We start from the raw sequence: 22341 nt of genomic DNA, 5'->3' as shown, positions 1-22341 counted from the left end.
TTTCTCTTGTCCCTCCAATTGCATATCCAAGTACTTCCTTGAGGTCTGTCCACTAGGTGTCTCCCAGGTCCCTCAAATTAAAACGGAATTCCAGGTCCTCTGCTGCACGTTGTCTCTTCCCCCATCATTCTCCAGCTTGGCTCATGACCTCCTCCCAGAAATGCAAACCAGAAACTTAGAAGGCATACTTAACATCCTTTTCCACCCACCTTACCCCCCACTTATCTGATTCATTACCCAGACTTGCGTAGTCCTCCTCCAAATTAAAACTCGAATCTAACCTGTTTTAAAGACAGGTTGTTGTCTCTTTTGGAAATAAATCCCATTATTGGGTAACCTCACAGAAATTGTTCCTTGTTTCCCGTAGAAAAATCTCCACTGTAGTTTAAATCCTAGTTTCTAAGTAAAATTCCATCACACAGGTAGAAGGTCAGTAAGCTTTTTCTGTAAAGGGCTAGATAGTAATGTTTTAGGTTTTGTAGGCCATCTTAAGGCACCTAATCAGCTCCAGTGTCACTGTAACAGGAAAGTAGGTAACGTGTAAACGAACAAGCATGGCTGTGTTTCAGTAAAACTATTTCTAAAAATAAGTGGCATATGTGCACACCGTTATCCATAGCATTACCCAAGTAGCCGGAAGGTGGAAGCAGCTCATGTGGCCATCAGTAGATGAGTGGATAAACAAGATGTGGTATGCCAGTACAAGAAGAGGATTCAGCCATGAAAAAGAATGAAATTTTGTACACGCTACGATGTGGGTAGACCTTGAAAACATGCTCAGTGAAGTCAGCCAGACACAGAAGGACGATTACTGTTTGATTCCGTTTATAGAAGGTACCTAGAGTAGACAAATTCGTAGAAACAGGAAGTAGAATAGAGGTTTACCAGGGGAAAGGGGGCAGGGGCAGTTGTTGTGTGATGGGTACCAAGTTTCTGTTGGGGATGATGAAGTCTCAGGTATAGATAGTGGTGATGGTTGCACAGCATTGTGAATTTACTTGATGCCACTGAATTGCACATTCACAGATGGTTAAATGATAAATACTATGTTCATCTATTTAACCAAAAAATTTTTAAACAGTAGAAAGAAGGGCCACCTGGGTGGCTCCATCGGTTGAGTGTCCAGCTCTTGATTTCGGCTCAGGTCATGCTGTCAGGTGAGGAGATCTAGTCCCACGTTGGCTCTGTGCTGGGTGTGGAGCCTGCTTGAGATTCTCTCTCTCTCTCTCTCTCTCTCTCTCAATAAAAAAATAATAGGAAACCGTGAAGGTGGTGGGGAGATGGTTGGTAGCCTGGGTCCAGCTCACTGGCTATACTTGGGGATCGTAAAACTTGTCAGTCTCTACTTAGACTCACTCCATACGTGTATTAATAGTTCTTGGTGATGTTAATGACTGTCCTCTGGGTGCTTGGCAATGCTGAATGTTGGAACTAAGAACTGAGTCTCAATCTTCAGGAAGCATTTCCTCATTTGACATGTGTCCCCCAAAATTCATAAGTTAAAGTCCCAATCCCTAACGTGGTGGTATTTGGAAGTGGGGCCTTTGGGAACTAATTGGGTTATGAGGGTGGAGCCCTCCTGGTGGGATTAGTGCCCTTTTCTACAAAGAGGAGACTGAGACACGATCCATCTCTCCGCCATGTGAGGGCACAGCCAGAAAGTTCTTTTGACAAGCCAGGAAGAGCGCCTTTACCAGGAGCTGAATTGGCTGGCACCTCAGTCTCCCCAACTGCGAGGAATAAGTTCCTGTTGTTGAAGCCCCTCAGTCTGTGGTCTCTTTGTTAGAGCAGCCCGAACTAAGACGGCTTTTCTCACTAGAATCTTAAGTTCTGTGAGGACAGAGACTTTGTTTTGTTCCGGTGCCTTGGAGCAGTGCCAGGCACGTCGGAGGCCCTCAGGTGGCGTGTGCCACGCTGTGCGACGAGTGTGACTTAGCCCGCGGTTCCCTGGGCCCGGAGTCGAGGTGCCCTCTCGTCAGGAGCTTCTTCGGAGCAGCCCTGATGCCCAGCCTTGCTGGCACTGCTCTCATGGGTACGACAGGTCGGGGAGGACAGGTAGCTTCCCGGCCCGCCGTGCATTTCCGCGGCACCTGAAAGCCCGCGTGTGTCGTTGCTCCTGGGCGGGAAGATTGGAGGGTGAGGGACTTGCCAAAGCCCCGAGAAAAAATCCGGTTACGGGCCGAGTCCTAGCTTTCTGACTCCGCTCCTGTCCTCCGTGAAGGCATCTGGCTGTGTTCTCCATAGGCTGCTGCATCGGCGAAGAGGTTACCCGGGATGTATTGTTGAGATCGTTCTGGTTCCACGCTGGAGGCGGCTGGCTTCACAGCCAAGGCCCCGGGTCCCAGAGTGAGGCTTCCTGCGCTCATGTTGGCCCCTCACTGCCCAGTTAGCCAGCTCGCCCTGAGCAACTTACAGAGCCCCTCTGGGCCTCAGCTTCTCCCGTGAGGAGCGAACTTGCTCATTTGCCCTCTTCTGGGGTGATGTGCGCAGGGATGGAAACAGTGTGTGCACAGTAGACATCCAGAGAAACGCTGCTGTGCCCTGGTTCCTGGCAGTGACGTATACTGTTCTCTAAAATGCAGGGTGGGTGGGCGCCTGGCTGGCTCAGATGCTGGAGCGTGCGACTTTTGATCTCAGGGTTGTGAGTTCGAGCCCCACGGTGGGTGTAGGATATGACTTAAAATCTTTAAAAAATAAATAAAATGAAGAACAGTGGGAGAAGAGAGACATTTAAGATTTAAAAGTATCCTGTTCTGTGCTTTTCGTCACTGAGAGTGATTGATGGAACATGATAATTACCACTTGAATCAAATGAACCTACATTCTGCCTTTTTTTTTTTTTTTTTTTAGATTTATTTATTTACTTGAGGGAAAGGGCAGAGGGAGAGAATCTCCAGCAGACTCCATGCTGAGGGTGGAGCCCGACATGGGGCTCAATCTCAACCCTGAGATCACGACCTGAGCTAAAACCAAGAGTTGGAGGCTTAACTGACTCAGCCACCCAGACGCCCCTACATTCTGTCTTCACCTGAGCCTCATACCCTAATGTCAGAGAACCTGGCGATAAGCAGCTAGACACCATTTTTTGATAGTGATGTCGCTTGTAGGGTTTGGTTTGGTTGGTTTTTGGTCTTGTGTTTTGTTTTTGTTTTGTTTGAAGATTTTATTTATTTTAGAGGGAGAGTGGGGACGGGGGCAGAGGCAGAGGGAGAGAGAGAATTTTAAGCAGGCTCTGCGCTGAGCGCGGAGCTCAATGCAAGGCTCCATCTCACGATCCTGAGATCATGATCCGAGACGAAATGAAGAGTCAGATGCTTAACTGACTGAGCCACCCAGACGCCCCTTTGGTCTTGTGTTTTTAGCACTGCGGGAAAGGTAAGAATTGAACAAGCCAGTTTTCACTTCAGAAATTTGTTGTTACTGCCCTTTGTGAAACATTTTGACGGAGAAGCAGCACATTTCAGTCCGCATGGAAAACTTGGGAGCGTCTCTATTTTCTGCTTTCAGCACCACAGTAGTTGAAGAAGACCAGCCAGTTTGGGCCTCTGGGCACTTGACTCTAGCGTAAGAGGCAAGGCCAACAAAAATTCAAAACAGCATGATTTAGAATTTGTCAGCGTTGTTATCAAGAACTAATGTAGGAGTTCAAGGAGAAGGTAAGAATCTGAGGCCAGAGCGATAGATTCACAAGCCCTTGGAGACTGTCTCCTGCCAAGTGCTTGTGAGGTAACCTGCGAGAGCACAGCCTGGTTGCGTTATGGAGGGCTTGTGACTAGACGAAATGGAAGGTCAGGCGAGCTGTAAACTGGGAGCAGGCCGCAAGGGACCCAGGATGCCAAGTTGAAGTATAATTTATACCTCTGAGGGGTTCGTACCAGATGAAAATATTTACATTTGCTGGGGCGCCTGGGTGGCTCAGTCGTAAGCGTCTGCCTTCGGCTCAGGGCATGATCCCGGTGTTCTGGAATCGAGCCCCGCATCAGGCTCCTCCGCTGGGAACCTGCTTCTTCCTCACCCACTCCCCCTGCTTGTGTTCCCTCTCTTACCGCTTCTCTCTCTGTCAAATAAATAAATCAATAAAATCTTAAAAAAAAAAAAGAAAATATTTACATTTTCTGTATCAGTTGATCCTTTATAGCGTCATTACGGCAGAGAATGGAATTGGGAAGATGAATTGAGAAATTATGATCGTTGTTGAGGTTTGAGATACTAAGAACTAACTTGATGGCAGTGGGACAAAGGGAGAAGACCTAAAAACCAATAGGATTTGGTGTTTGGATTATAGGAGATTAATTATGGGGGTCAGTATTCCTTTTTTTTAACTTACTGGATTTGTGACGATAGTAAGACATGTAAGTAGAGATGTCCTACGGTCTTTGAACATGTATTTATTGAGGATGAGCTCTGTGCAGAACCAGGCTCTGGGGATCAAAATTGACAAGCATCTCTCCTCGCGGCGCTTACTGTCTAGTGGGAAAGGCCACCAAAAATCACATTGCTGTTGATTATAACTTGCCTGCATACGGGCCATGGGATTAGGGTGAAGGGCTGGGAGTACACGTGAGGAACTGAAAGGCCAGCAGATCGGAAGCAAAGAGTGAGGAGAGAGCAGCGAGAATGAGGGGCTAGAGGGGAAGGCAGGAGGCCGGCTGCAGGGCAAAGGCTGGGGCATCAGACTCCGTCAACATCAGTGTGTTGCTGGTTCACAGGAAATATGTAGGGTGGACAGAAAGCAGAACTCTGAGAAGTGGTGGGAGGAGAAGCAAGGAAGCTTGACAAGAAGCCAGTTGAAGAAGTGGCAGCGGAACCAGGCGAGTGAAAGCCAAGTCAGGAATGGGGAATATTCCCGGCAGGCTCGGAAGGAGTACTAGCGCAAAGGCCCGTTGCGTCTGGCATCGCAGATTTTGGTGACCTTCAAGCCGAAACAGGATTCCAGGAGACTGAGGAGAAAGACTGGGTGGTTAAGAAATTGGGCTAGCGGCTATAAATGACCCGTTCCAGAAGCTGCTAATGAAAGCGCTTTTCATAGTTTTTAAAATGTATTTGCCCACAAACACATTTTTGTTCCGCTAAAATAATCAATCTTATGGTGTGTTTCAGATGAAAAAAAAGATATTGACCATGAGACCGTGGTCGAAGAGCAGATCATTGGTGAGAACTCCCCTCCTGATTACTCAGAGTACATGACAGGGAAGAAGCTTCCTCCTGGAGGGATACCTGGCATTGACCTCTCAGACCCCAAACAACTGGCAGAATTTGCTAGGTAAGCCCTAAGAACTTTCCTTTCGTTCTAATTATAGAAAGTACTTGAGAGTCGGCAGCCGTGTTCTTTGTGCCTAAGTTACAATGGTGGCTCGTAGTCTTGCTCCAGGGAAACTTGTGAAAGCAAAAGCAGCTCGTGTTGTTTGTAGGGCTCACGATGCTATTAATGTGCGCGGCCCCATTTTAGATCCTTGCAGACAGTGAGATGAAGCAAATACTTCTGAATTCTGTAGTTGATATTGCTTGTGAAGAAATAAAACTGCTCAGAATTTGTTTGGAAATGGGTATCTCTACAGTAGCTCCTGTCCTCCCGGGACGCGTTGGAAGTTGCAGGGCGGGGTGCCACAGCAGGCTGCGGGGGCCTGGGCCGGAGCCGGGCGGGCATAGCTGACCGTTCGTATTTCAGCGGGTCATCAGTTAAGCTCCCCGGGTTTTTGTCCACTGAAGCGGGCATGACAGGAAGAGATCAAATATTTATGGCGGGGACCCTTGTGACCGGCCAAGGTAAGCAGTCAGGAAGATCTGGACCCAGCAGAGGCTTGTTGTGCTTGAAGCGGGCTGGGCTCCTGCAGAAGCCTCTGCCCCCTCTTGTAGTATTTATTTCCCAGCACCGTTGAGCAGTTTTAATGAGGATGTGAGAACGCACTCAAAGACAATTATAAATAAAATGAAATGAACTCATAAACTCTGGAGCAGAGGGATGACTTCTTTTCCCACCCTGAGATTGAATGGAGCCGGAATAGCCAGGACATTTAGGCAAGGACAGGATGAGAAAGAGAGACATCTTTGTGATCCCACACCATCTAGCAGCAGAGCGGGGCCTCATCTTTCTTTCTCTTGAGAGCAGAGTGGAGTAGATAAGAGCTGGAGGCTCTGGAGTGTCCTCATTTGTCCCAGCCCTGCCAAAAACAAGGTGGGTGACCTGCCATTGGGAGCCTCAGTTTCCCCGTGTGTCAGATGGGTGTCAGAGTCAGAGGTGTTGTAATAAAAGGGTTTGTGCCCTTTTCTCCTCTCCCATGAAACTGTAGCCATAGGGAGTCTACACATGAGTTTATTTCTGATTGATCACAGCTGAACAAAAAAAGTTAAGGCTTCTGTCCTTTTGTTAATGACATTGTGTCCCCCAGCTTTTGTTGCTTTTCGTATTTTAAATACGGGTATGCTACTCAGATTTACTCCATATCTCCCCCCCAAAATACAAATAAAAATGGAATCTGTAGATAGAATCAGCAGTGAGGTTAGAGTTTTGGAGCAGATTGAGTCAAAATGCATCCCAGTGTTTAGCATTGTCATGTGTTTTTAAAGTTAGTGATCTCTTGTTATCGTACTTGGAATTTAGCGAGGGTAGAGGCTGCTGTCCCCAGGGGTAGAGATATGGAACGCAGGAGTCAAGGAAAGCCTTGTAGAGGGGGTGGCATCTGACTTGAGCCTGAAAAACACTGAGATTTGGAGGGGCAGGTGGGGTTTCCGTGGTGGGCCTCATGCTAGCGTGGCATGAGCCCGGTGGAAAGGTTAGGTGCTCAACCCCCATCCGATAAACGCTCAGAAAAGAATAAGTAGGTTTGGCTGGGGATTCGGATGCTCACAGGGAGACAGTTGGAGTGTAAGAGCTCACTGAGTTCTCTGAATACTGGGCCAGCGTCTGTGGGTGTTTTTAGTGTGTGGTGGACAGCTGCCAGAGGTGTGGGAAGAGTACAGAGGAGCTCTCATCAGAGGATGACTTTGAGAATGACGTGTCCACTGTCTCCAGGCTGGGTCGGCACAGGTACAGACAGGAAGTGGGAGAGGTCATGAAGGCCTGAGCCAGGATTGTGGCGGCCAGACTGTGAAAGAATAAATGAGCTCAGGGTGGCAGGAGATGGTAGAAAAGATTGAGAACCAGACCGGCTGTGTGTCTCCGGGAAGGAGGGATCAGAATGGAAGTTCAGTGCCTCGCGCCTCAGGTGGCACGAGATTGGGAGACGGGGCCGGTTTGGGGTTCAGGGTGGGCATTGTTTGGTTTAAATGCTATTGAATCATCGCTGTTGGACTTGGGTTGGTTTCAGGAAGTCCGTCGGGGCTAGACTCATCTGCTGCATGGTGGCTACGGCTGAAGGTGGCACGGCCATCCGCACTGTGAGAGGACAGTTTGGGAAAGCCCCGTGATCAGAGGGCGAGGGAACCAGCGACAGGGCACAGGGCTCCTTCAGTCAGACGGGGTGGCTCAGGGAAGTACATACAGCATCACAAAAGCCAGGGGAGGGCTCAGAAGGTCCAAGAGGGGGACGAATCACATTTCTCTAAATTACACATTGCAGAGTGATGTCAGCGGAGGAGCAGAGGGCTGAAGCAGGATTTTACCGACAGCAGGAACCTGGGGGTAGTGAGCAGAAGTGATTAGGTGTTGGTGACCCTTGGCTTTGTTCACCCTCCTTGCCAAATCGGGGCAGCTGATCTGGAAGTTTGTCCCCAGTTTCCTGACTAGAAAATCCGGGGTTTCAGCCCTGCACTCAGGAGGCGCACACGGGTCACTGTGGTGGAATAGAAGCCTCTGCTTGGTTCCCAAGTGGCGTCGGGCCTGTCTTAGGGCTGCCTTCAACCCTACTGGATCTGAATGAGACTTTTCTTCACCAGCAGTAGATAATTAGAAGACCGTGGAGCCACGTTTTGAGATTTGTGAGGAAAAGTTACATAGAATTCTTGACCCAGCAAAGCTGTCAGTCAAATACAACGCATAAAAGTGGCAATTGTAGACAAATATACAGAAGGGGTCCTTTTATGTCGCACTTACCTTTTCCGAGGGGTTACTGGAGGCTGTACTCCAGGAAGACAAGGGCGCACATCAAAAGGAGGCTTCCCTAAAGAATCTGGTGGATGGAAAATCCGGAGGGCAGCTGTGCGGCATCCTGGAAACCCATTCCATTGAGAGAAGACAGTCAGTGAGGTGTAGGGATTTCTTCAGGAAAAGTTGAGTTCATTCAGCAGTGCACAGAATGAGTAGGAAGCCAGAAGGTCTTTGTGGTATGGGAAAGAGTTTTCTAAAAAGGAAAAGTTTGTCAGAAACCCCCTGAAGAGAGAGGCAGTGCTAAGAAAGCCGTGGCCTAAAAGGCATAAATTTGATGATGGTTGAAGTGCAGAGAACTTGTTTGGCTTGACTCTGCCAGTGTCTCCTTGGTCCTGAAGCTCCTGTGTTGGACTCAGAGAGCAAGGAATGAGACCCTAGCACACAGTTCCATTCTACAGGAGCGATCTATGTCCATAATCATCTGATATAGTGTGTGTTTCTTTTCTAATCGTTCTGTTAAAGATTTCATTTTGTGTACGGAATAGAATGAGATCTTGCTCATCCTGCCAGTGTATGCAAAGTGAGGGGAGAGGGTTGGGCTCCCGCTCATCCCCGTTGTTCTCAGCATCCTGGGACAGATCACGTAAAACTATCGAGTCTCTAATTGGACGGTGGCGGTGGTGAGAGATACTGGAGCCTGGAATGCCCTCTTTTGTTAGGTCTTCGTGTTTTGAGAGTGTGTGTAACCAACCGCTGAAGAGGATTTTCCAGGGGCCCCGGCATTGGTGACTGGGACTCTGAAAGCTAAAGACAAAGAGGCACCAAGTATCAAATTGTTGGGGGCCAGACCCCGCCTTCTCTTGTAAAGACCCACAGAACCCCCTTTCTCCATCTGCACTCCGTGGCTCAGCGGTTGGCTTGAGGTAGCGTGTTAGCTGGTTTTCCCTTTCCTCCGTGTGCTGGGGTGAGGGGTTCTGCACTGGACTTGGAACTGCCCAAAGAATGGTTGGGGTTCCTGCCGCACTGAGCCTAGGGAACTGGTTAGGAGTAAGTAAATCAGTGACATGGGGGGGCGGGGCAAGCATAAGAAGTCCAGGTATGGCGGGGTGGCTTTGTTCTTTTTTAAATACTTCAAAATGTGGCCAGTGGGTGGGACCTGGTGAGTTCTCGTTCCTGATTAAATGAACAGCCTTTTTGCCTTTTTCGTTAACTACAGTTAGCCCTTCGGAAACTTTGGGCCTGGAAAGGTCAGAATTAAGAGCGGTAAGGTCGGTCACAAGTTGGTGATTTTTATTGTCGTCCACCGCCCACCCTGAGCCTTTGTCCCAGGATTAGCGTAAAGATGAGCTGGGGTAGCAGAGCTGGGAGGACCGTCCGAGGGGTCTGTGCTGTCTCCGTAGGAGGTACCGTGGCTGGAGAGCTTGGTCTCGTTTGTCTGAGGCACCACTCTTCTTTGCACCAAGAAGTGAGGGGAGTCGCGGTTGCAGAGGGAAGCTGGGTTCCACACGAGCTTCTGCCCCACCAGCGCAGGTCCCTGGGGGCGGGGGTCCAGGCTGAAGGCAGCTAAGCTTGTTTTGCCGTGAACAGGTTTATCTTCATGGGAGAATCTCTGATTTAAAAACGGTTCATCTTGGCGTCTGGGACACTGAGCCGTAACTTAGAACTCTGGTTTCGGTCTGCTGGAAGTGGTGTCCGGAGATTCCTGCAGGTTTTTGGTCCCGGATTCGGGCCTTTACAGCGCTGCCGCGGCTGCGCCGCATGGAGCGTGCTCTCTGCTCCTCGTTGAACAGGAGGCTGCTCTTTTTGGGTACCTGGCTCCTCCACGTACTTTGTAACCTATGGACGGTGCCTTGCTACCCAGCTCGTGCCGTTTTTCTCTAGTCTCTCAGCCCTTTAGTTGAAGACGGTGGCTTGGAGCACCAGAACCTTCTGGGCTGTTCAGTACGGCTGGCTTTTTTAAAGTAATGAACTCATTTTTAGCTAGGCCCATTTAACACATAGCCAGGGGTAAGAATAGTTGTCATTCCTTGAGAGCTTTCCGTACATCTGGTCTTTGAGTCTTGGCAGCTACAAAGCAGGTAGCATTCCACCTTTTTACAGAGTGAGAAACTGAGGCTGAGAAGTTCAGTGATTTGCTCAAGGTCGTGCAGCTGGTAGGAGTCGGCGCCAAGCCCACCCCCTGCCCCCACGTCCACCAGCGCCTCCGCTGCCGTCGGTGTCGGTCTGTGTAAAGTTCCCAGTCGAGGAAAAACTCAAATCTTGGTTATTCTGAGTAGTTTGGGCGGGTTGAAGGGATATTCCAAGTAGCAGTATATGATTTTAGTCTTTTTAAAAATTACTTTTTTAGGATTTCAAATTTTTTTATTTTGTAGGTTATATATCAGTTGGTGTCATGAAGATTTTTAATTTTAGTTTTTACTCACACACACACACACAAAAACCCACTTTCAATCTAGTTTTTGGAAAATGACCTTTTCAGTGTTTGCCTTCAAATAAAATATAAAAGGCACCAACACACACTGCCTCATTTGCCACTCTGTGGTGAAGAAGGAGGATTTGCCAAGGAGCTTAAGAGTGGCTGCAATTAAACCTTTCACTTCCTTCTTGCATCCAGGGGTGTTTGTCCAAATTCATTTTAAGCTTTCATTCTAAAATCAGTTATATTGCCACATGCTGGCACACATTTTGCAAATGACATTTTAAGAAAAAATACCACTTAATGATAACATTTAAGAAATCGAGAGTTTAGTAAATGGTAGTTGGGACTATGCCCTTTAATTTTGTGTATATTTGAAATTTTCCATGATAAAAGTTTTTAAAAATCAAGTACCTGGAAATTTAAGAAAATGTCAGGGGGGTCGAGTGGGCACACCTGTCCTGCTGTAGCAGGCACCTCACTGACATGGACCCCGCAGAAAACAGTTGTTTGTGCGACTTAGCTGTCAACCCAGTGGACGTTTTTTAAAGTTGGTTTATTAACATAATTTGCAAACAATAAAATGCACCCTCTTTTAGGGGAGTACTGCTCTTGCGCATTTGGACAGACATGATCACGTAGCCACGTCCACAGTCAAGAGAGACGTAGAGGCATTTCAGTGTAATCATCGAAGAGTAAATGTTATTCACTGGGAAGACTGAAGCCTGGTTCTTAATATACCCTTTTTTTTCTACTAATACTTGATTGGACTAGAACCCATTCATGTGAATCACTCTTGTTTTCCACACTCTGGTCTAACCTCCAGGTGGCGCAGTGGCACCAAATTTTTGTCCTATGAAGTTATGTGAGCTCAGGGTTTAATGGTGTTTAAGATAACAGGCTGGTTCAAAGCCCTGTACACAACAGGCATTTAGAAAATATTTGCTAACTGATGGGATCATCCCCCAAGTATAAGAAAGAACGAGTATATCTACAGGGTTGGAACGGGGGGGGGGGGGGGGCGGATACTAAGCTGAAAATGTTCTCAGAATTTAAAGTAGGAAATTCATACCATCTTGAACAAACTCCCTTAGAAGTAAGTTCCAGCCACCAGATAAATTGTTTTACCAGTGCTTCTCCAGGGATGGAGAGTTTAACTAGATGACTTTGTTAGTTCAGGTTTTATAAAACAAAATCTTCAGGTCATCCTTTTCCCAGATCAAGGGTGAAGAAGGACCTTTGCACTAGGGCCTTTGCTAACTTAAAGATGACCACAGAAATCTTTTGTGATGAGAGTGTGCTGGTAAGTTAGCTTTTACTGGTAAGGCTTCGTTGACCTCGTGGCTCGTTTAACTGTGCGTCCTCACATAGGACGGTGAGGGGGCACACGTCGGGACAGAAGGAACGTCTGTCTCGGAAATGTAAATCTTTTTTTCTAGTCTCTCTAGGAGCTCTTAATCTCTCACCCCTCTACCACACACAGCTCGGTAGGGAGTATTTGGAGAGAAAGTTTTGAAAAAAGACCAAAGGTTGGTTCAGTGGAAATAGCAGGTAGGTAAGCTACCGAATTAGCAAGCTCTTGGGCAGTGCGTCCACACAGGGCTCTCCCCGCTGCCCGTGCGATTAGGACGCCCGTTACACCCCCGTCCCGAAGCAGGGGCAGAAATCTCTGTCGTTAAAAAAAAACAAAACTTATTTTTTGAAAACCGGTAACCTCCCTCCCACCCCCACCATCAAAAGTAGTAGTATGATAACATTCAACAGTGGGAAAGGGTATGGGGTGTTCCCACCTGTCCACCAGTCCCTGGGGGCTCCTCCCCAAAACAGCAATACCTAGTTCATTTACTGTGTTTCTTTCCAGAGATAACGTATATAAATGATTTTCTGCTTACAAGGACTACTCTGTACCCTTTTAAAAAATTATCTCCCTTAAAGATAATGTCTGTCAGTATAAAACAAACTCTCCCTCCTTTTTTTTTAAGCGGTTTTGTAGGGATCTGTGTTTAAGACCCTCCCCCATCTGCTGCTCCCTTTTCTTTGTTACCACAGCAGCTGCTCCTGGATACCTTGCTTTGCTCCCACCAAGAGATCCCTCTGTGGTTTGGGCTGGTGGTCTTTCGTGTTATTTAAAGAGCTTGGAGGGAAGCGTAGATACTTGAAGCACACAGACCTCAGTGCCAGTCTGAGCTGCCCGAGCTCACTCGCTGCGAGACCGCGGCGACAGCGCGGGCTTTGCGCGCACCGGCACCCACATCTGTGAAATGGGAAGGGTGCTTCCCTCCCGGGCACTCAGTGAACGTGGTCGCATCCCTTCCCTCCTGGACACAAACTGTAGCCTTAGTTGTTTGTATCTGTAAGGAAAACATTTTAGGGGCTATATGATTTATGCCAGATGAGTCTACCCACTCCTACAAATCTCTCTCTCTCTCTCTCTCTCCTTTTTTTTTTTTTTTTTTTCTTTTTGGTAAGAATGAAGCCAAGAAAAATTAAAGAAGACGATGCTCCAAGAACAATAGCTTGCCCTCATAAAGTAAGTAACGCTAGGGGAAAGTGCTCGCTAAACTGCCAATGAGGGTTTAGAGAGCTCATAAGCAATCTGCACTTCTATTTCTGTCTAATAATTGAGGAACTGTAATCCTTGCTTTCTAAATTCAAGAGGCTATATTTGTGATGTCAGTTTTGTTGTTCAGTAAAGACCATTAAATGCTATTAAATGGGGCTACTGTAGGGCGCCATTGTTTTTGCTCTTACTATATATTGAATATACAGTGTTAGGATTTTATTCTTTTTGGATCACAAACAAGTCAGTCTTAAGACATTGGGTTGTGTCTCACCCATGGACCTTTGTGGGGTTGTAAACTCATTATGGAAATTTGGAAATTATTTTGGATGTTGCTAAAAGTAAGCCTAATAAAACTACACATTTCCTTCACAATCTTCTTAATTTGCCCTGTTAACTGTGTGTTACGAGAGGGGTGCTTAATTGTTTTCAAATGTGGTTAGTCTTCCAAAGAAAAGGATCATTGAAAAAGTACTTTGAGATGTTGGTCTGTTTCACATCTAATTGGATGGATGTAAAACTAACAGAAAAAGAAGAATCATGTGGATGGGGAGAAAGTTGTAATGGGATGAAGAATTCTTAAAAATCCGTAATTGAAGAAGGGTGGGTTTGACTTGGCGATGGCCTTCTAATGACTGCTCACAGGTTCTACGTGTGGCTTTCTGACACACTTAGTGTGGAGATTTTGAGATGTAAAATGAGTTCCTTTGGGGCCCAGTAGGTAAAGAAGCATTTGAAAACAGTTAGGCCCTAAGTAGCTGTCCTCCCTCTAGCTTCTCTGCATACTTCTTTTCCAAATTACATTTTTTAAAAAATTCCATTTGCTAAATGGAAGCACAGCCTGGGGGTCAAGGTGCCAAAGCCACGGCTTCCCCCTCCCTCGTGCCTGTGAAGCTGTCCTCCTGTCGTGCTGTCCGCTTGTCCCCCACCCGCTCCATCCCTGGACAACAACTGCAGAAGAAATTGGGAAGGCCATGCTTGTCCCGAGCACCGCACGCCCATTTGCCCCCCACCTCCGCTCTGGTGTCCGTGTGCCTGCTGCTTTTCCTGGTGTCTCACAAAATCAATTTCTTCTGTAGTTGCCATTCCTTGGAGACCCTCTTGCTGCTTTCTCTGTCAAGAAGGGGAAAGAGGCAGAGAAGAGGGAACAGTAGGCGATGGGGAGTGACAGCCCATTCTTGCAGCACAGAATATGGGGCCCACCAAAGGGAGTGGTGGACTGCTGTCATTTCAACCCCATTTGTTTACCAAGGCTTCTGTTACTTCGTCTGGGGGACAGAGTTGAGTGAGGCAGCTCTGGTGTGGCTGGAAGCCAGGCTGCTGGGTTCTACCCCCAACTCGGCTCCTACGAGCAGTGTGACCTTGGGCAAGTCTACTTAAAGACATCTCTGAGCCTCAGTTTCCTGATCTGTAACACAGGGTTTGCATTAAACGAGAAGGCCTTTCCCAGCTGTCTGGCTTTGTCTTATGTCATTTAATATTTCTACTGCGATACTGAGTAAAATGTAAGTGGGGGGGGGTTGGGGGTGGTTCTGTTCCTCGGGTCAGGGAAGGCTGTTTTAAGTGGTTGAATCCTTTGTAAGTTTGCAGTGTGAACCGCTAAGCCTCTCTCTCTGTCCGAAGGGCTGCACAAAGATGTTCAGGGATAACTCTGCCATGCGAAAGCACCTGCACACCCACGGCCCCCGAGTCCACGTCTGTGCGGAGTGTGGCAAAGCTTTTGTTGAGAGCTCAAAACTAAAACGACACCAACTGGTTCATACTGGAGAGAAGCCCTTTCAGGTAGAGCTGGTCCCTTCCCCCTCCCCACACAACCCTGCAAGTGTAGGTGGGGCTGCGGGTGCCGGAGAGACAGACAGACGCGGCCACCAAGGATGGTGCCCCGTTGGAGCGTCCGGAAGGGCTGGCCCAGCGTATGCCTTCCCCGTGTGCAGTCTCTCTGGTCCTGGAGAACGGGGGGCGGGGTGTCTCGGGCTGTTGATGGGGTGTACTTCGTATTAGGAGAAAAACTGGGTTGCTCAAGAGCAAGCCTAAAACTGCTTTTCCGGTGCATTCACTGTGGAATTGAAGCGGTTCATTCCCTGTAGTTGGTGGACGTATATTGAATTAGTAACTGACAGGGAACTTCCAATATTTTACCGTATAAGAATACATATGGGTCATGTTTTGTCTTGTTTTTAGAAACCCATCACAAGTGAGCAAACTAGCAATGCAGCACTCAATTTAACAGGGTTCTTTTTGATACTTGACACCAGAGACCTTCCCAACTAATTGTATCTTCTTCTTTGAACCATCGACACAAATACTAGGACCCTAACACGATCCCGAGGAAGACTCTTGATGTTTTGTCAAGTGTCTCTCTTACCCCATATTTAAATAATTCCCGAGGGCTGTGCCTGGGTTTCAGGAGCTGCCCTGCGTGCAGAGGTCGAGCCCCCCCCCGCCCAGCACCGTGTTCTGGGATTGGACTGGCGCGTGTCCCCCAGAGCAGGGAGGACAAGGTGCGCGGCAAGAGAGGCGGGCTGTTCTCAGGCGCGGGTGCCTGCCGCCCGTCCTCTCAGGCCCGTCACAGTCGCTGAGTTGGGTTATCTCTGGTCTTTCCTCGACAGTGCACATTCGAAGGCTGCGGGAAACGCTTTTCACTGGACTTCAATTTGCGCACGCACGTGCGAATCCATACCGGAGACAGGCCCTATGTGTGCCCCTTCGACGGCTGTAATAAGAAGTTTGCTCAGTCAACTAACCTGAAATCTCACATCTTAACACATGCTAAGGCCAAAAACAACCAGTGAGAAGAAGACGAAGACCCTTCTCGACCCCAGGGAGCATCTTCCAGGAGTGTGATTGGGAATAAATATGCCTCTCCTTTGTATATTGTTTCTAGGAAAGAATTTTAAAAATGAATCCTACACACCTAAGGGACATGTTTTGATAAAGTAGTAAAAATTAAAAAAAAAAAAAACTTTAATAAGATGACATTGCTAAGATGCTCTATCTTGCTCTGTAATCTCGTTTCAAAAACACGGTGTTTTTGTAAAGTGTGGTCCCAACAGGAGGACAATTCATGAACTTCGCATCAAAAGACAATTCTTTATACAACAGTGCTAAAAATGGGACTTCTTTTCACATTCTTATAAATATGAAGCTCACCTGTTGCTTACAATTTTTTTAATTTTGTATTTTCCAAGTGTGCATATTGTACACTTTTTGGGGATATGCTTAGTAATGCTATGTGTGATTTTTCTGGAGGTTGATAACTTTGCTTGCAGTAGATTTTCTTTAAAAGAATGGGCAGTTACATGCATACTTCAAAAGTATTTTCCTGTAAAAAAAAAGTTATATAGGTTTTGTTTGCTATCTTAATTTTGGTTGTATTCTTTGATGTTAACACATTTTGTATAATTGTACCGTATAGCTGTATCGAATCATGTAGTATCAAATATTAGATGTGATTTAATAGTGTTAATCAATTTAAACCCATTTTAGTCACTTTTTTTTTCCGAAAAATACTGCCAGATGCTGATGTTCAGTGTAATTCTTTGCCTGTTCAGTTACAGAAAGTGGTGCTCCGTTGTAGAATGTATTGTACCTTTTACCACCCGGTGTGTACGCCCCGTGTAACAGAAAAGGGCAACAATAAAACAGCAGTCCTACGGAAAGAGAATGGCAGAAAAAGATCTGTAAGCACAGTCTTATTTCCTTTTGTTGTCCAGAATAATTCTAATTCTTGAGCCTCCCAGAAATTGGAAGCTAAATAAAGCAACTCAAGTTCCCTTTATTTTGCACTCAACTATAGTGACGTGTGATCGCAGCGGTGCATAGATACTCCGGGACTTCCTACGCGGGCTGAATTGTGGGAGAGAGTAGGTGACAGGCATCCCGAGTTAAGGAACTACCTCAGAGTACCCCAAACCGGGCCCGTTGGTGATAGGATTTTGATTTTAGCTCCCCACCCCCCACCCTCCACCCCCACCCCCAGCAAACGTGTGACTGAAGCAGTTGTGCCCCAACTTGTGTGTGTGCTCGCAAGGTAAGCTGTCACCTAGACGGGGCGCGAGCAGAGAGGAGACCAGAGGGCGCTTGCCGGCGCGGGCTGCCTTCAGGGCGGCCTCAGCGGTTCCTTGGCTGCCCTGACGAGAAGCACTTAGGGTTCTTGGCCGTTGGTCGGAGAGCCTTGGTTCCTCCATCTAGCGGAGTCTTTCAGTGCTGGCCCAGTAGCAGGTGCGCGCCAGTGGCTTCCGTCTGCTTCTCCCCGGATACCGAGCGCAGACCAGCAGGGTGACTCGATGATGAAGAAGACTGTACCCAGTGAGTACTTGACCCCTCGCGTTGCGACCTCCTAAATGTGAGATGATGAGTTTTGCATTTTACTTAGAGTCAAATACCAGACTCGTGAGACGATTCTATAAACTGCCATGATACAGCAAAACCCCATCTATTGAAAACGCAGACGTGCCGTGTGTGCTGCGCGCTGGACTCTGCGAGGTCGTTGGCGAGCTCGCTACTGTCTGAGATTTGTGTGCCGGATGTCCGGGACACCATCAGGTCAAATATGCAGCCCTGTCTCTTAACAGCTTCTCCATCGGTCCCGTACAGGAGGATTGGTGACCTAATAACAGGGACCCTGTGGCTCTCCGGAATTTTGAAGTGCCTTTCTGAATCCTAAATGACAAATTTAACTTGAGACGCTTTTACTTATTCGTTCAGAATCTGGTGTCCATTGGGTAGTTTGATGGAACTGAGTTAATCAGAAGACCCCAGCTGTTCTCGGGATAAGCCCGGCTTTGCTGTATCTGGCAGTCAGGAGAGAGGTAAGCCGGTGGCGGAGGTCCCTTCGGGGCTGCGCGCCCCAGTGCCACCATATGGTTCTCTGACTAGACCTGGGGCGGAGGCCTCCACCAGTGGCCGTGGTGTAAGCGCCCCTCTTTTCCCTCTCCACCATCAGGTCAGCAGTCTCTGGGTGGCCGTACTGAAAGGCCACGTCAGTGGGGTGGTGGCCGCCTTAGGAGTCCAGGGCCGTGCTACCCTCGCCCCGCACTGCCACACGGGAGCCCGGGCCCGGCGCTGTCTTCGGGACTCCCGCCCAGGGGCCCACGGCCAGGCCAACTTATGCCGTGGGGATGTGTCGCCCGCAGGCCCCCAGAGCCACACCGTGACCTACAGAGAAGCCAGGCTCCTGTGTGGAGCGAGGTCCCCCCTTCCTCTGTGCCTTGATTCCTTGGGGGATGCCTTGGTCATCTCTTCCGCCCCTCTGTCTCTGAGGGGAACAGCCGTCGCTCCCCAGGCCCCTTTGTCCGTGTGTCTTTCTCTCGTGGTCTGCAGAGTTCCTCTCTGACAGGAATTGAAGTGGGGGTTTGAAGACGGTGGCATGTTCCAGGTTCGTGGTTGGTGGGGCGCTCTCAGTCCCCAGTAGTGTAGGAAGCTCATCAGTGAGCGGCCGTGGAAGAAGAGCCGTTGTCCTCATTGGCTGTGACCGAAACCCGTCGTGCTTGTGGTTAGAATTTATAATTTTGCTAAAGATGTAATTTACTGCAGTTTGAAGTGGTGTTCTAACAGTGAGTCCCTTGTCTTGAGGCTTAACGTGATTTATAAGTAACACTGATAGACATATTTTCTTACATCCGACCTGAGATAAATGCATGTTTCTAGCATATGTAATATAAAAGTTCCAGAGGATAAGTTTACAGTTAACAAGATGTTGTTTTCTATTTTTGGATTTATTATTATTTCCCCCCTTTTTTGGTAGTGGGGGCTTAGGGGGAAGCATAATATTTGTATAAAGAACTGTCACCCCAGAGTGACATTTATTTTCCAAGGTGACATTGAACTCACACTGTTGGTTTCATATGGTGTTTGTGTGCTGTGCCTAGATTCAAGGCCTAAGGATTTGAGGAAAATCGAGATTTTTTCCCCCGTTTGGTTTTCATGTGCAGGTTCTTTTAAATGTCGCTTATTTTGCTGAATTTGAGTCAAGCAAGGCCCTTTGACAGAATCCTAGCTTGATGCATGCCAGTGTTTGCAGGCAGAGTTCTAGATGGTTTCTGCACAGATAGAGGAGAGTCCCTTCCATTCAGCAAGAACCCAGAGAGACTCTGCGGGCGGCCCGAGTGGTTGCCCCAGTGGGGTCGGGGGGCGTACTGCTATCCCCCGCTCTGCCCAGCAAAACCTAGCTGTCCTAACGCACCTCACAGTTGATGTCTGTGGCCCCGGAACACCTGGCCCCCTCCAAGTTCCTGAGTTGGAAACCCGATGATTCCACCCCGCACGGCAGGCAGAGAGAATTGATCGCTTCTTGCGTGACTCCTCTGTGGCCTGGGATCAGCAGGGCTCAGGGAAGCCGTGTTATGAATCTTGGATTCCTAAGTTCCTCCTATTTTCTGGACATCTGACCACGAGCAAGAGCAAGGATCCCAAGAGGTCAGTATAGCGGGAGAGCAGGTGCTGTCCACAGGCGTCCCCTTCGTGCCCTGTGGGAGCCAGCGGCCTTCCTGTCGTTGGATGGCCCCAGACCCCCGGCACTTGTCTGACTTTGTAGCCTGTGTCCTGGCTCCCGTTGGCGCGGGTGGAAGCCCAGCAGGTCATGGCAGGTGCATGCCACCTGAACTCCAGGCTCTGCTTCCTCGCAGCTCGGGCATGCACGCCATCGCCTGCATGTGGACGTTACAGAAGGTCCTCCGCGCCTTCAGAATCCCTCTCGCCTGTGCAGACAGTCGAATGTCTGGCTAGGTGTCCTGCACCCTAATTGACTGGCCTTGGCCAGCTTGGTTCTTGCTCGTGTTGTGCTCAGGTCCCCTGGTTGCATGCAGTCAGTGTGAGTGCAAGCCATTTAAGAGCAGCGGCACTGGGCTTCTAGAAGGAGGCTGGCCCCTCCACAAGTGGGGCTATCTGTGGCTGGAAGGCTGCCGGCACCCGCTCCAGGCCGGTCAGCAGGGTGCTGGAGAGGATGTTGAAGCTGGGACGGTGTGGAGACGTGGGAGGGGTGGGTGGCATACTGTTGCCACACTTTCTCCACTCCCCTTATCAACACTGGAAGGGAATGGTGAGTGTGAACGTGGGCGTTAGCTTAGGTCAGCAGGCAAATCGAGCTCACTGCAGGCCGATCGCCCCGCTCGCCATGTTTCTGACCGCGTTCTTGGAGTCTGCGGAGTGGGGAGTGTGTGGTGGTGTCACGTTCATCTAAGTCACAACAAGTGATTTTCCACAAAGTGGCAAGTTTGATCGAATTGCTTTTCCTTCAAGACGCTCAGACGCCGTAAGAACCCGCGTTGGGATGTTGCAGGGAGGGGGCAGCTGCTGTGCTGTATTCTGTTGCTGCTGTGTCTGGGGGCCGCACAATGTCTGCATACATAGCGCAGGGGAAAGGGCATCAGTACCAAACAGAATAACCTTTTTTCTACGACATCCATAACTGTTATGAGGCTCTATTATCTACAGATGGTGATTGCTCAAGCCATTTTCATAGAACAATTCTGTTTTTATCCACTTTCTGGTAACTTCTGTAGGCCCTGCCTCAAGGACTTAGCATTGTGTCTCATGTACATCTTTTCTTAAATGTTCTTTGCCATTTCTGGAATTGTCGTCCTTGGTTTTTCCTTAGCTCATAGGTCATAGATGCAGAAATATTCTAGTATTTAAGGCATCCGCGTCAAGCATCAGATGGCTTTGCATCCAGAAAAACATTTTAACGATAACTCCGTTTGAAGCACCACGCATGTGTAACATGGCTCTATAAAATATAATAAACGCATAATGTTGTTAAGCTTTCTCATGCCTGTGGTTCTTGTTTGTCCCTCAGTCCTCCAGAGCTCCTCTTGCGGAGTCTGGTTACACAATAAACCTGGCGGCAAGCCCCTGCCGCCGTACCTCCTGGGGCAGTGCCCTGCGGGTTCCCTTCTGGCACAGGAGTGGAAACTCGCAGGACTCCGCTCACACCAGCCAGAAATGCTTCCTCAACCTCTCAGCTCCAGGAGGGACTAGCGGGCCGGAGTTTTCGTGAGGACCTCACCCACTTTCCAGAAGGCACAGCCAAAAGAAATGCTCGTGCATTGGGGCCCACCACCCCCCAGCGTTGAGTTCTGGGAGCTCCGGTGCCGGAAAGAACTTACGAATGGGGATGGACTTAAAAACTGGATGAACTATACCGGCAGCTACCTAGGATTTGGCCAAAAGCAAAATGCACCTGGCCGGGGCCCTGGTGTCTGAGGGATCGCACCGGGAGGTGTAGTCTTACTCTCCTCAATTTGTGTGACTTTCCCTTCTTTTTGCTGATGACGCAAGGGGCTGCTGACGCTGCTGCTGAGGCGGCGGGTCCCAGGCCCACGTAAGGCCCCGAATTGCTGCATGAAGCCTTGAGGTTGAGCTGAGCGGCAGCCGTGGTGGAAAGTCGTGTGTGCCTCCAGATTTTAGATGGGAAGGAACTGAGATCACCGAGGGCTGCGGACTTGCTTTCTTTGGCGCCCCCAGATAACAGTGAAGCCAGTGTCCCTGCTTTGCTCTCCTGCTGGCTGCATGGCGTGTTGAGAACCTCCTGTGCCCAGGACCGCGCTAGGCCTTGCAAAGCATGGCTTCATGCACTCCTCCAAACTGCTCTTTGCACCAGGAGTTCTGTAACGCTGCCTCATGTGGGGGGTGAGGGCCAGCGGCCCCTCTTACCTCTTACAGAGAAGCCCTGGTCCCTATTTATGGAGGGTTCTGTGCCCTCCCCCAGCCCAGTCTTGGAACAGTGCATTGCTGGCCTTGGAAGCTGGCCCCCGGGGCTGCCCACGGCCAGCCGGCGCTCAACCCCTTGTTCTGCTTCCAGCTGCTCGTCTCCAGCTTCCTGCGGTCACTGTACTGTGCCAGTCTCCTGGCTGGCTCTCTCACCACCCCACCTGAACCCTGCAGAATAAGATCCGAAGCTTCCACCTAGCGTCAAAGCTAAGCCCCAGCCCTGACCCACTTCTCCAACCTCTCCTACCTCTCCTCACTTTCCCCCTGCACGTTTTCATTTCCATTTCCCCTGTCCTTGAATTCCGGGGTTGGCTCATTCACTCACAATCTGGAGGGCGAACTGTGTGTCAGGCTGTTTTGGGGGTTAAGGGAACTTGCATTACATCTAGCAGGGCGGTGGCAGGGCGGGCTCCGAGGACGCTTGCGCCTAGCTGCTAGTGACCCGGCTCCAGTCCCCTTCTCCCAGCGCCTCCTGCAGCATGTTGCTTATGTACTAGACCCTGTGAGTCTACAGCCCCGGCGGGGGCTCCTGCCTGCCCTTCCACGCCTCGCCTTGGCCAATTCCTTCTCGCCTCCGCCCTCCTGGCTCTCTCTGGCCGCGCCTGGCCTGTGGGTCGGTGGTTGTGCGGC

At 49.1% G+C, this 22341-nt stretch overlaps 1 protein-coding gene across 1 annotated transcript in view; it reads left to right on the top strand.

Annotated features, from left to right (window-relative positions):
• The window catches only part of YY1 (YY1 transcription factor), a 32378-nt gene extending 11612 nt beyond the window's left edge, over positions 1 to 20766 (top strand). The window contains exons 2-5 of the mRNA XM_040641434.1: positions 5101 to 5263; positions 12912 to 12972; positions 14626 to 14784; positions 15612 to 20766. Of these exons, the coding sequence (XP_040497368.1) occupies positions 5101 to 5263; positions 12912 to 12972; positions 14626 to 14784; positions 15612 to 15794 (566 nt within the window). The 3' untranslated portion in view covers positions 15795 to 20766. The remainder of the gene's footprint in view (positions 1 to 5100; positions 5264 to 12911; positions 12973 to 14625; positions 14785 to 15611) is intronic.
• Positions 20767 to 22341: the final 1575 nt, after the last annotated feature.

Source organism: Ursus maritimus, unplaced genomic scaffold, assembly GCF_017311325.1.
Source record: "Ursus maritimus isolate PB19 unplaced genomic scaffold, ASM1731132v1 scaffold_25, whole genome shotgun sequence".
In the NCBI taxonomy this organism is placed as follows: domain Eukaryota; kingdom Metazoa; phylum Chordata; class Mammalia; order Carnivora; family Ursidae; genus Ursus; species Ursus maritimus.
The sequence above is the reverse complement of the archived record's forward strand: the minus strand, read 5'-3'. Positions and strand labels throughout refer to the sequence as shown.